The sequence below is a fragment of the Macrobrachium rosenbergii genome, chromosome 6 (assembly GCF_040412425.1).
Source record: "Macrobrachium rosenbergii isolate ZJJX-2024 chromosome 6, ASM4041242v1, whole genome shotgun sequence".
In the NCBI taxonomy this organism is placed as follows: Eukaryota; Metazoa; Arthropoda; class Malacostraca; order Decapoda; family Palaemonidae; genus Macrobrachium; species Macrobrachium rosenbergii.
Genome location: NC_089746.1, coordinates 28609958 through 28625024, shown reverse-complemented (window position 1 = coordinate 28625024; position 15067 = coordinate 28609958). Strand labels below are relative to the sequence as shown.

The 15067-nt window shown below is 36.4% G+C and overlaps 1 protein-coding gene across 5 annotated transcripts in view; it reads right to left on the bottom strand.

Annotated features, from left to right (window-relative positions):
* Nucleotides 1–7870: 7870 nt before the first annotated feature.
* Nucleotides 7871–15067, bottom strand: part of LOC136839390 (probable G-protein coupled receptor 21) — a 90072-nt gene continuing 82875 nt past the window's right edge. For all 5 annotated transcript variants that reach the window (XM_067105370.1, XM_067105367.1, XM_067105368.1 and 2 more), the window contains one exon: nt 7871–9489. In XM_067105370.1, coding sequence (XP_066961471.1) covers nt 8895–9489 — 595 coding nt within the window. In that variant the 3' untranslated portion in view covers nt 7871–8894. The remainder of the gene's footprint in view (nt 9490–15067) is intronic.

Here is a 15067-nt window from a genome sequence, read left to right as displayed (position 1 = left end):
CAAGAAAAAACTATATAGATGGAGGTCGATTTTCCTGCATTCAGTATTTGTAGGAGACATCTTTGAGGACTCGTAATGCAGGAAGCTGTTGATCACTTTCACTTTTTAAAAAGCTGCTTCCTTAATTAAATATGTCAGGTCTGGGGGTTCCATAGCTAGTTCATGGCACAAGTGCAGAAGCAACACAAATTTAAACATCGTGATTACAATATCATTTCCTTTGCCTTCTGATTCAACATGATAATGTCCACTTCACACTCTGTATTGGGTAAATCTTTGTTTTGGGATATCTCTGCTAATTTCGATAAGAACCCGCGCAGATGATTTTGATGAGACCTTATGCAAGTGCTCGTAACAAAAGACCATTGAACGGACCCTTTCCGAACCTAACCAGTTAAAGGAAAAACCTGAAATAAAATAGTTCATGGCGATACTGGCGATTCTTCAATCTCCCACCAATAACCTTTTATTGTAACAGAAAACCCTCTGTTAGTTAAAGCGATACCATTCACTCGAATGCTAAACCAATTTACTGCGCTCTTAATTCTGAAAACGAAGTAATAGGGATGGAGGCAATCTTATATACATTATTTAAATGACCGATAGACTTTACGTTACGGTACAACCGCTAATCACGATAAATTACAAAGGAAGGCCTTTAAATGATATTATGAAAATTGACCTGATGATACGTAAGTCAGTTTGCTAGCTTAATTTTGTGTATCAGTTTCCGAGAAACACCGAAAAAATGTTACCGAGAGTTGTAGACGACACTAAAGTGAGCTGAGTTTGTTCCATTGGGAGGTGGTTATGTTTACTCTTAGTTTTCAATCATTTCTGCTGGTCTTGAAAACTGAACAACTGCAGTTACATCGTTGTAAATATATAAAAAAAAATGACCAAATGCAAATCAGCTTTTCATAGCTATTATTTGAGTTATCTTGTTTTCAGTAATTTCACTTTTCGATGCTGTTGAAAAGAACAGAAAATCACAAGAAAATAATAACCCATTTGCCTGTAACTTGCCAGTAGTATGGCAATAATGGTAGGAAATTGAGCCTTCCTTCAGGCCTTGGTGTTTCAATTTTAAGACCTCAAGAGCAATAAGAACATTGCCAGACAGTTTACACCAAACTTTCTTTCCTGAATTACTGTTGTTTCTATAACGATTTTATAGTTGTTACTTACTATTGTGAAGTTCTGGATAATAAATGAAAAATCCTCATAAATCTTGATAAAGACAGAGCTACTATGCAAGATAAGGCCATACCACAAAAACACATAGACGTCCTTGGATTCTGGATCAGTACCCTTCTGAAATGTAGCAGAAAAATGAAAATAGGTATGCTGTGAAGGAACACAGCTACGAGGTTTTTCAGACCAGATTTCAAAAAAGTAGGAAAATGTCATAATTTGAAAGAAACAGCTAGTAAGAGGAAGACTTGAAAAGAAACTTGAACTGAAAGCATTATTTTCTCATTATCAGCTTTTTTCCTGAAAACCTTCATCATCGTCAAGAATCCCATGAAAAGTCGTTGTGTTCCTCAAAATAGGGATACCCAGTGTCATGAAAAAGAGCTATACAGTAATTGAGCAGTGCCCTAGAAAGATATATAATATAGCATTGCCCTAAATAGGTCAGGTTCTTAGGAAAAATCTTCAATTGGGCAGTGTTTTTGAACGGTGTCTTACGAGTGCTACAACTGAGCAGTGCCTTAAACCGAGCTATGTTGAGCAGCGAAATGTAGCTATAAATAAAGTTGGTCTGATTTCAACACGGAAATGATAAAAACCAAACAGCCTGAGTTATGGTTTTTCATCTCCAGATTTTTACTACCAGTGCCGTAAAAACCCAGTAACTATTCAACACATGGATCATTGCGATATCATAATATTATGCGTTAGCTCATCTGGAAATGGAATAGTCGACATCAGTCTAATTTATCAAAACTGCCACTGCACGGGTCACTAAATCTCTCCCTTTTTCGTATGCTTTACCTTTGTAGCAGTGAATAAAATTGATGATATTTATTCCTTACTTTTCCTCTTCCACATTTAAATATGATGATTGTCGTTTCAAGTGAAAAACGATTGGGCAGGCTATCACATTCATTCTAAAAGCAAATATTTTCTGTTGTTAGACCCGACTTCCATCCATGCTGCAATGCCGTTAAGATCATTGTTAAGACCTTAACTCGTGAGGAATTATGCTGCATTAACTTTTAAAGAGATAATGATGTAGGTCTGGCTGTCAATCTAAGGAGATCCCACTTGTCAAGACAGTGATGAAACTGCTTACTCTAATGGAGGGAACGGAGATAATGTCGTCTTGTGAAGAACTGAACCAAAATCCACACTGATTTTTCGTATGCTGTAGTTGCTCTGTTATGAGAGAGCTGACATAGAATACTAAGGTATCTAGTTATCATTTTATTCTCAGTCTTTCATTGGCATTTGGCAAAGAAGTGGCTATAGCATACAATCTGCAAACAAACAAGAGGCAAAGATCAATACTGTTAGTGAAAGGCTAATGCAGAGGCCTTTAAAAAATAATATATAACTCGTTAGGATGTTAAGCATTCGCCCTGAAAACCATATTTAAGACAGACTCCTGTGCCTGTTTGGAGGAAGAACAGATTTGTTTAGATTTCCTAGTGTTCGTCATCCAACAGTGCTGTTTATTTACTTAAGGAATCGTTCTCCTGTTTCCCCTCTCTAGATTACGACCTTGATTTTTTACCATTATTTCTCCCTAAATCGCAGATAAAGCTGTAGTTATTAGGTTTATCATGAATACCACTAGCAATGGAGGGCTTGTCGTATAGTGAATTCTATGCTCGATTTATCACTTTTTCTACTCTTTGGTAATGATCAAAGGTATAGATCATGACAAAACCAGCACAGAAAGTACCAAGAAAATACTTGTCTGGGGAAATTACTAAAGCGCTTTTTACATGTGCAAATCTAGTCTAACTTTTCTAAACACGTCTGCCACAAATTTTCCTGAAAAGCTAATAAAATTGTCAAAATTCCCTCCATTCTAAAGCGATCAGGGAAAACTTGGGAAGTCTGTTAATCTGTCTTATACAATCGAATTCCCTATGAGGAGGCCGTAAACATAAAAGGATCATTTGTCCATCTGTGAAAAGTGGGGCACCGTTATTACTGAATTCAATTTTCAATTTTTTCTTCGGTCATCGAATGAACTTTTCCAAGATAATTAATTCACCTGTTTTTAATCTACGGTGCACACTGTTGCAGCCTCTAACTATAATACCTATACTGGAAAAAACTGAACATTGAGTTCCTTATTGAACTTCCACAAAGAAATATGGTAATTAACACTAATGCAGTCGTTGTTTCAGACAATGACTAAGACCTGTTCCTAGGTCACTCCCCTATTCTCGGAGTTACTTAGTAGAGCAGGCTTGCTCCACGGCCAAATATATAGACTTAAGAACTGTGTATAATTTTTTTTTTGTTCTATCGTATCATAAAACTGCGATATATTTGGTACTTATGCTATGATACTGATGTTGAAAGTACTTTAGGTGGTTGTTTACAAAAACGATAATAACCCCAACAATATACTTACCCAGCTTTTAAGTTCAAGTGTGATAATTAAAAAATGACGCAAAAATAATATACCATCACATAGAATGCCTGAACATAAACTTTATCATCATCATATTGTCATTTGGCAATTTTCAACTCTTTTTGACTGATCTATAGGCCTTCAAGCTAAATAAAACCAAAACAAATAAAAAAAAACAAGTAATATCTGGCTTTGTGTCAGGGAGACCCAAGTGATTTACAGGCTGACAATATGTGCTGGAATCTGTAAAAAACGGATAAACATAACATTTCCTACAGTTTAAAAAGCACGTGAAAGCACAGATAGTCCTGGAGTCACTCAGAGCAACACATTGATTACTTACAAATACACAGGAAGCTATAGATGTAACACAGTAAATAAACGAGTATTTAACAAGTTATCTAATGTAGGAGAGAGAACTTGAAATACGCAAGATGAGAGAAAACCCAGAGGTAGCTAATCTATGAAAGGAGACACGTTTTCATGAACAGATACTCAGGTGCAGACACAGGAAGGAAACATTTGAGTCGTATCACTTCAGCCCAGTTCTACCCCCAGGCAACGTCAAATGCTGCCTTTCTGTAAACGCTAAGCAAATCTGAGCCAACGAGCATTCTCGGCTCATACTGTAAAACATCAAAAGGTACTGAAATGAAGTAGAAAATGAAATTACAACAGCTATCACACATTTATTGTGCCACTTACTAAGTGAAGGCAGAAATATACAGATATTGAACCTCAGTCACAAAATATCCCTTTCACAATTAAAGGAAAATAGCCAACACAGGTAACTATCTTCCAGTACCTGTTACCAGTACTGTATAAGAGGACATTCCGCCTGCTCATTTATGGAACATCCAGAGGAAAATTCTATGAATACTTTGAGACAGTAAGCATTCAGAAAACGAAGTGGATCTAAGGGTTAATTTTGTCGCGTTCACTAATGTCTGGGCGGCGAGGAGGAGGAGGAGGAGGAGGAGGAGGAGGAGGAGGAGGAGGAGGAGATCTACACAGAAATTTGAAAACATTTTTGACACCGAATTAGGGGACAGTGCTTTCCAAAAGACTGTGTAGGTAGAAAATGCAGATCATGGCAGAGATGCACAGGAAGACATTGGCAAACTAGGAAGCAGAGCAAAATGAACACAAAGAAACAGACAGCCAAAGAAATAAAGAAACGAAACAGTAACGAGACAGGGCGTGAACTTGCATCCCAGCACGTGCAGTGTTATGCAGCTAGCAAACAGAAAGCAATATTAAGTTATACAATGTTCTAGGAGCAAAAATGGAAAAATCTACAAGGCACTGAATACCCTAGAGTCACAATAGCAATAAAATTGGAATATAAATCCCACGTAAAAAAATGATTGAGGACTAATAAGTGCTTAACGCTTTGAAAAGAAATGTCACACTAAAAAAAGAAAGTACTGTGTAAGTTTCTAGGATGCACAAATACGGTCTGGGACTCTATTGGAACCCTTCAAAAAATGATAGACAAAGAGGGAAAAAAGGGACGATCTTTATAACAAGCCACGTTAACTAAGAACCAAGATTGTTGACGATTTACTCAACTCCTTGACTTTGGATAAAGTATGAGAGGAATGCCAATCGTGAATAACCTCTTTTGACTTGACACTTGAACTACAGGTAATAAACGTTAAGAGGAAATTATCTATAATATTCCATTTGCGATAACAGAAAGTGAACGTAGTTTTACCCTGTCAATATTCAAAGTACAAACGTTACTTTACAACCGTATACAAAAGTAATTGCACCTTATTATGAACTCCTGAAATCAGCTAAAATGATCGGAAGGTGTCCTAAAGGTTCTCTCAAAAGGAAAAATATGATTATTCTTCCGAACAGAAAGCGTCTAGAGCAGTGGTACTGTAAAATCCAAATGATGCGTTTGGAACTGGTTATTTCAAAAGGTTCGCCACAAATAAATACAGTCTATCAAGACCCCTATAACAATGATGAACATTTACTTAATGGAAATTTACATCAAGTGAGGCAGATCGTCATAAGAAGACAGTCCTCTACGAAAAGATTGCCGACTGATAGTGAGGCATCATTTTTTTTATCTCACTGCATTTTGAGTACTTTGATCTGAATAATAATAATAATAATAATAATAATAATAATAATAATAATAATAATAATAATAATAATAATAAGCTTTCTTAGATGCTATAAGAGCACGCAAGCCTTCTTTCAAAAGCACTGCTATATTAAAGCAAACTTTATGGTGCACCAGAAATCATCTTTCAGATCAGAATTTTCCTATGCATACACACGCACAATATATATGTGTATATATACACAAATATATGTATATATAGATATATATAATTATATATATACATATATATATATATCTGTATGTGTTATATATATATAATATACATATATATATATATATATATATATATATATATATATATATATATATATATATATATATATATATATATATATATAAAAGCTTCCATAAAATATAATAATAGTGCCCTCTATGCTTATATGCTTTTGGCCATACATTCAAGGTGAAAGATAAAATCACAGGATATTCAGAGTTTGATCATTTGAAAACATGCTGCATAAATCCCACTGGAAAACACCTCAGATCTCTGTCGCAATTCCGTTAGTATAAAACTAAGGGGAGCGATTTGATCTTTCTATTTGGCTGTTTGTTCAGCTGGATATCTGTTTGCTACATTTATAGTCATTTAGAAGAGAGAAATTTCAGTGGATCGTTCAACTTGTGAAATCTGAGTTTGTCTTTAATTCTTCTCCAAGAGAAGATCGTCTTTGGCAGATTTTGAAGGAAAACTCGTTCAGACAGACCGAGGTGATTACCCTATCTCGGCTGACAAGAGAGTGAGGAAGGAACCTTCTTCCACATAGGCATCGCGACAATCTTGATTCGTTTGCTCACTGTCTATCTTCGGGAAAGAATTGGATCAGTAGCACCAGTGCCCAAAATATCATCTATCAAATACTTGCATCTAATCATCAGCGTCACAACTAAACAAATTAAAAAAAAAACTTAGAGAACGAGAGCTGAGGTTGAGTCTATTTCTACAAAACGAGTAAACAACATTTTTTTTTTTTTATCTAATATGAATTTTGACACATACACCGAACCAAGGACTTATAGTGAATAATCAAGCTAGTTTCTATCAATGTACATCTTCGACTGATTTGACAACATTAGTATGCTTTGATGCCTTTCATAAAGAGAATCTGGGAGAAACTAGCATTGAAATTTACTCATTAGAAATTATTCATATAATTAATATGGATAATAAAGCTATATGGCTTAACTCATTTCACTTCATATTACGCGATGATTGAATTTACAAATAATTCATAGACTGATGAAACGAAATTATATTTAAAAAATCTCTCTCTTTCTGTCTCTCTCTCTCTCTCTCTCTCTCTCTCTCTCTCTTCCCTCTTTCATTCTCCCTCTCACTGTGCGAATCCATGTATACTTTTACACATGAACATGCATTCTACATACATGCATATGATAAACAGCGAACACTCCTATTCACTTGGGTCTTCGAGCGTGGCGTCTCCTTGTAAGAGAGAGGCAGGGACATGTCCCGTCATTCTCTTTTCATGACTCAAAAGTAATTCACGGTCTACAGTATTAGAAAACTAAACCTTCTGATGGATTCCAAGTCGATTAGCTGTCACTGGGAGCCACCCTCACAAAAACCATCGGTTCACCGTTTATTTCTGTATGCAAATCTTTGCTACATAACATACACAGTCATATTTCTACACATACTATACCTGCACGAACACCTACAGACAAATACACTGAATTTAAACATGCTCTCGTTCAATTATTATACTCACATCTCACATACAGTATACCTGCACATTTTATCTATATATATATTTTATATATATATATATATATATATATATATATATATATACATACATACATACATACATACACACACACACATGCATGCACAAACGCACGCGCACACACTCACACCCACACAAATATATATATATATATATATATATATATATATATATATATATATATATATATATATATATATATATATATATAATGTCACTAGTGGCAGTACCATCTCAATCACTTGCAGCCCCCTTTAATAACCATTCTTGCTGTGTCACACACGCACTGTCAACCATGAGAATCTCTAACTATGGAAAAATGTGTGGAAACAAGCATGTCTAAATGCAAATATAATTACAACAGTATTGGATTATGAAATGCAAGAGTAATTGAGTCAACTTTACGGTGAAATAAAAAACAAAAGAAATCTACTGGAGTAATTCCAGCTACACAAAGATATTAACAGAAATTAACAGAAGAAGAATTTCGTTGCCAGATTATACTAGAGTGAACCTAACGCTATGAATGATGAATATCTTTCATTTCTACCGACAGGTACTTATCACAATTCTATTGCCGAGAAAATGAAAAAGAAATTTAAAGAGAGGAGAGAAAAGGTGAAAAAACACGAGATGGAATGTTGAAAAGGAAAGAAAAGCAGGAAGGGAATAGAACAGGGTGAGAAATTATAATCACAAGAAGCTTTTTTTTTTTACATTAATGATAATATCCATGACCATAATAATAATAATAATTATAACCATAATAATCATAATGATGATGATGAAATGCATTCTAACACATTCGTATGATCTAAAAATATAGACATTCGCACATATATATATAACTCCCGGACACTTCTAGTTCGTAACACTGATATGTTTTATGAAACCTCCTTCTATCACACGCAAACATACCAACAATGAGAGAACAAACAGTACAAGAGACAACAAAGTGTGTGACGCCCTCAGCCACAACTACCTCACGGAGATAGCGTCGGGTGCCTGGGGCATCCTCTAACACCCATCACTCTACAGATTGTCAAGTACAAAAAATCATCTTTTGATAAATCTAGTGCTGATCAAAGTTATTATCTACAATCTATCATTATCATTACAATATTATTGACAATAATAATAACAACAACAATAATATTATCATCGTTATCACTATCATTATCATGACTCCAGTAGTAGTAGTAAATAGTTCACCAGCGCCAACTTAGTGGATTGAGCATTAAATATGCATATTCTCCCGTACTCTGTCTTCTAAAGCTTTTCACTAACACAACTTCACACTCTAGAAAAGCATATCTTAACTTTTGCTAAGTTTACGGGAACACACCGATCAAGGAAATGATGAGAAGGTCAAGGAAGAAATTATACACGGAAGTCCTGGTTAGGTCTAGGCCTAGTACTCCATGATGAGTTCGGCATTTCGTGCTGTACGCTGGCAGCAAAGCGACAGGCAGAAAAGCTTGAGGCCTCTTCTGAACTTGGGGCTCATGGCTATATATATAATGGATTTCCAGCACGAGTTGAGGGCCCCGAGCCAAAACACGGCAAAGTGAAGAAATCGCACATCAATGTGGTTGCCGGTTATGTACTCGTAGGTTCGTACCCCAACACAAGGACCCCACGAAAGCCAGAAAGCAAGCACTAGTACGAAAGACATGGCGTGGTCTGGATTGGCCAGGTTGGATGTAAGCGCTGTAATGAACTCCTTGTCCTGTCCAGCCACACATGTTTTAAGTCTACGCATTGTGTTGAAGATGTAGCCATAAGTGTAGAAAAGGGTGATGAGCGTGGGTCCCAGCACCATGGGGATAAGTGTAAACGCATAGGCAATCATGCTGCCCCAGTCTAGCCAGCACACGAAGGCTTCTGCGTCCCAATGCGAGGAATTATTGAAGCCCAAAAGAGGCGGGCAGCAGAGCATCATGGAAGTAATCCATGTGAATACTACCCAGCACTGACACCGAGTCTTAGTTTGCACTGTCTCATATCTGAAAAATAAATAACAATCATTAGAACTATTAAAATGACACCATATCTTTATGCAAAATGAGAGTTAATACTGTACATGACTAAAGACAAATAGTAACAGGAATTTTTCTATTCATATCATGATGTAATGATTAAAATATAACCTGCGCTGCCTTTCACAAACCATCCATAGGTTCTGAGGTAAATTTCATCCCTGGATACGTTGTGGTAAGTGCTTTTGACTCTAAGACATTTTTCCTTGTTATTTGTGTTTCCACTAAGTAGAGTTTTTCAAGGTGTTTACAATAACCAGGCGTTATACCCAAATCGCTATCAATAAGCAATTTAGGGAAAATTATGTGCAATGAAATACTATATGAAAAGATTTTTAGTGAAATATAAGACTTTAATAAATGCACCAGGTATGTAATATAAAAGGGAAATACTTTGCTATACAAATACTTACAATAAAGACTTATCTCAACCAGTATATTATTTGGCAGCATGTTTACAATCACCTATAAACGACAAAGTAATCCAGTGACGATATATATATATATATATATATATATATATATATATATATATATATATATATATATATATATATATATATATATATATATATATATATATATATATACACACACATACATATGATTCTGACACACTGAATACATCCAAAGCATGTCGTCTAGTGGCCTGACTGGTTGACACACGTTTTTAAGGAAGGTTCTCCTTTCCAGAAGACAAAGTTTTACTTTCTACACGAGAAGTACAAGTACTACTCAACTAAATATGAGAAGCATTGAATAAATTCAAGGAAATCTTTTGCCATTTATAAATCAAGCACAAGGCGAGAGAGAGAATGTATTATAGCTGCAGACTGACCTATATAAAATCACGTATTGGCTACAAGAAAGAAGAAGAAGAAGAAGAAGAAGAAGAAGAAGAAGAAGAAGAGAGAGAGAGAGAGAGAGAGAGAGAGAGAGAGAGAGATGTTTTATAGCTGCAGATTGACCTAAATAAGATCACGTTAGCCACAAGACCGTCACGTATTTTCAGATTTGAAGGCAGAAAGTTCTGAAGAAATGCTAAATTACCATAAACGTTATCAGTTACGCGATCTCTTGTACAGCTGTCTCTAATTATCAATGTCGACCGCATCGTCATTTCTGTTTGCGTTCTGTTGTGCTTATGATTTTATCTTACCATTTACTACGAGAGAGAGAGAGAGAGAGAGAGAGAGAGAGAGAGAGAGAGAGAGAGAGAGAGAGTAGTATATTGATCACACCGGTAAAGCTGTAAGAGAGAGAGAGAGAGAGAGAGAGAGAGAGAGAGAGAGAGAGAGAGAGAGAGAGAGAGGAGGGGAAGCGGTATATTGATCGATCCGGTGCCACGAAGGGGGAGAGAGCGAGAGAGAGAGAAACTGACAGAAAGAAAACCGGAGAGACAGTCAAAGAGAGAGAGAGAGAGAGAGAGAGAGAGAGAGAGAGAGAGAGAGAGAGAGAGCTGAGGGGGAGAGAGACAGCGAAAGGATTCTAAGAGATAGAGAAATACGTACTGAAGCAGTATATTGATCGACTAAGGTGCCGACGAGACAGAGAAAGACAGACAGACAGACGGACGGACCGGCAAATTATACCGAATGATCTCGAGAGAAAGAGAGATGATCATGGAATGACGAAAAATGGAGGAAGAGAAACAAATGAAAAAAAATAAGAGTCAAGAGATGGAGAAAATAATGGCGAGTTGAACGCCCAAGGGTTTGGACGTTATGCTGACGATAACCAATTAGCAATGCAGCAATCTTCCATGCGTAACGAGGACTTGAAAGATTACGTATGAGCACGAGTCAGATTTTACCGAAGAAAATCATTAAGAGCCTTCTTAAACTGTAACCGTGGAGGGGTCCTCCGTGTTGAGGTGCGTGCGCTAAGCCACGAGTGGTAACTCCATCCAATGTTGTCATGCAATTCTCAAGTGTTATTATTGGATATTATGGGATCAACAGGTGAAATTATTATGCTTTCTCTTTCTCTCTTGCTATTTATTGGAGAGTTTGCTGCATGTGCCAACACATTTGCATGTAAGGAATGTAAAAACATTTATTCCTTCCAGGATAAATTAATGTGTAATAACTGTTAGTGTATACCCACACATCACTAAAAGCAGCATGCAGAGATTATCGTAGTTTCTTGTATAATTGACATTAAGACAAGAAACGTAACCTTACATCCTAAAAGGGAAACAGTGAAAATAAAAGCAACACCCTTGAAGCTGCCGGATATAAATTTAAAAAGGCAATTGCAAAAACTGTCCTAAAAAATCTTATTTATAAGAAGACGCAGATGACCGATATTTATAACGTGATTTTCACAGAGGAAAAAAAAGATAACACATGATTAGCAAAGTATGAAAAATTCAGACTGGGGAATATAACGATCGTTACTGGGTGAAATGGACAGAGAGAGCAAGTCGATAAGAAACAACTAAAGGAGTAAAATTCTCGAAGAAACGACACGCAAGAGCAGAGTCCGAAAGCAGATTATTCTTCTACATTCAAATTGCTCAAGTTCTAGACAATTCCATGATTAAAATGATTCATTCTCAACATTTGAAGAAAGCAAAACTGATATATGTACTTATATTTGAATTGTAAGAATGAATGAGAAATAACACTGGCAATCCCCTAGTTTTGCTTATTATTTAAAAATGGACTATTAGAGCTTTAAATTTAACCGCAAGCCTTGCCTATTCAACAGTTTGACATTAGCACCATTTCAATCAAAGTAAAGTGCTAAAATATAAACTAGCATACACATCCACAAATTTATGTAGATACAGTATATCCAAAATTTTGCTTTTGTTTGCCTATGCTGATCAAATCTTGTCGAAGAGTTGTCTATTTTTGTTTAATCTTATTAACTTTTTTGTCTGTATCCACTTGCATTCATTCACACATAATGATGCTGTCTTAATTTGATGTGTTCTCTGTGCTGGATCTCTCTTCCACCAGCTAGGTTTATACCAGGATAATTTAAATGTGCCCTTCCCTATGATAACCTCATACATGATCAAACAACTTGCAAGGGCTTTTTCCCATTCTCAGTGAAGCACTATGGCGGTCGACTACTTGCCCGATACGCCTAGGCATACTACTGTAGTAACTCCTCAAAAACTGGATTCCCAACACCACCCAACTAGCCACCCCTAATAATTAATATGCCACTTTAGTTGTTAATGACTTTCACCATTACTTTATTGTGCCAAAAACCCAGCTAGTTTGACTCAATTTCCGACAAAATGGTGGACTTGACTACTGGTATGTCCTTTTTTCTTTGCAAGAGATTCAAGTTCAGCACCGTCACTTCCTTGTCTCAGCTCCAGATGCCCAGGCTCTTCACATTACATAAATCTCGTTCCAGAATCAGGCTTTTACACCTCTGCACGGAAGCTACTTTCCTTCCCAGGGCAACTAACCTGAGCCAAGATACCTCGCAACAAGGATTGGTTTCTTCCATATGGATTTCTGCTCAGGAAATGAGGACAAATACCAAGGGACCAGACAGACAGCATAACTTCCAGAGCTCTTATAGAGGTAATAACAAACTCAACAATTCCGAGAGAATTACCAATAACAAGCTTCAGGTTATTCCAGCAGCAGTGGAAGTAGAGAAACTTGTCTTCCAAAATAACACTGAAGGGACTTGCTGAACACACCTTTCAGCACCATTAGAGTTCATTAACCAGATGATTCCAGGGCTTCTTGAGTACGCTCAAAACCATTTAAAAATTTAAAAATCAAACCTATACAACTGAGTAGCCATCGAAGATTGCTTTTTCATGAGTCTGAAAAATTCATCGTTGTCAGTTTACACTGCTGTTTCCTCACCATGTTTCAAGGTGGCCACCATTTGCCATACAATTCAGGGTCTTACAAAGGTACCTGGATTTTTCCTCTAGATCCATATGATGCTATGATCAGGCCCAATCAAATGACCCTTATAGAAATATTTAGAGAAGGTGAGATGCAAGTTCTAGAGCACTTCTCTATGTCTAATTACCCCAGCAATCTTCACCAAGATCATGTGCATAGCAGTATGAATGCTGAGACTTTGTACCAGACATCTTGATATACTGAGAAAAAATGATTTTGCAGATAAACAGCAAATTATACTGAATAGCAGAGTTATCTGATAATGACGCTCCTGGAAAAAGTTGGTCTTATCATAAATCTACAAAAATCCTGCATAATTTTAATGACATTGTTCATTTGGATATAGTGGCACGCTACTAAGGTCAGTTGTAAGATTTGAGGCTTTACTCTTTATGGATGCGACTGCCATTTCCATGCTTTTGCCCTACACATATGTCACTAGAGCATGTGCCAGTGGTATCTGGAAATCATATATTCCCATATCCTAATAACCACCGGCAATAAAGTACTTAACTTCAATGCTTTGAAAGACCAAAGCTGAAGCAAACATTATTACATGACAATCATGAGTTGTCACCCATACAAAGATGCTCAATTTAACAGCAGAATAGTGAACAAGTTACTGCCGTTTTCACATTGTACTCCTTGGATTTCAAGTCCAAATATATTTCTGCATGGACTTTTAAAAGTATCTTTCATTAATATTTTAATTATTATAAATTGCAGACATTTTTTGATAACAAACTAATCAGATAGGTAACTAATTGGTAGAATTCCTTCTTCATGCTGATCTGGACATCATCTTCAATGCTCTTGCCCAGGTGGTATTCTAAGAAAAGAATGTAATATCCACCTTCCATCTGTTCTTCTGCTGTATTCATTTAAATCAGCAGAATTCCATCCGGTTCTCATATTTTTTTTTTTTTATTTTGCCCAGTAATGTATCTCCTCAACCCAATGGAGGATATTCATCGGCGTCCAAAGTTTAAAAGTGCAGTATTCTTTGAAGATCTGAAATGTCATCTCATGTTTTCCAAAAATTATTTTTCAATATCCTTGAAGTAAGTGACACCTGGCACGTGGCATCAATGGCATCAATGCATCAAAGACAGTAGCTTGGTACTGCTGTAGGCAGAGTTTTGCCTGGCGATCAAAGAAGCCAACTGAACCACAAGCAAAATCAACACTTTATCTATCAACAGTTGTTGCTCATGAATCCATCTCACCATTCTCTGTGAACTAGCATGTCAAGTTAAGGCTTTCGCTTATCTTTATGTACCGCTTGCAACATATTTTCTATTGCTGCAACAAAGCTTCTTATACCTAGAGATATTGTACTTCCTTCTTTTGTCACTGCCGGGTGCTGTAAGCATCTTAGGACCTCCATATTCAAGAAAAAGATGTTCAGAGGAGTTGCCCCTTTTCTTAATTATAGTAATCGTAACGATTTATTTTTTAGTCTTCTTGCGCATTTCAAATGGCTCTATTCGTCCCAAAGTGCCTCAGGATCCCATTCCTGTTAACTTGCCAAGAGGTATCACGATACCCAGTGCCAGGGATCGTTAGTAATAAGTCCTGCTTCTATGGAAGGTTTTATATGGCTTATCTGTCCTTTAGTTATGCATTTATTTGTTCCCAATTTTACAAATATCTATCTT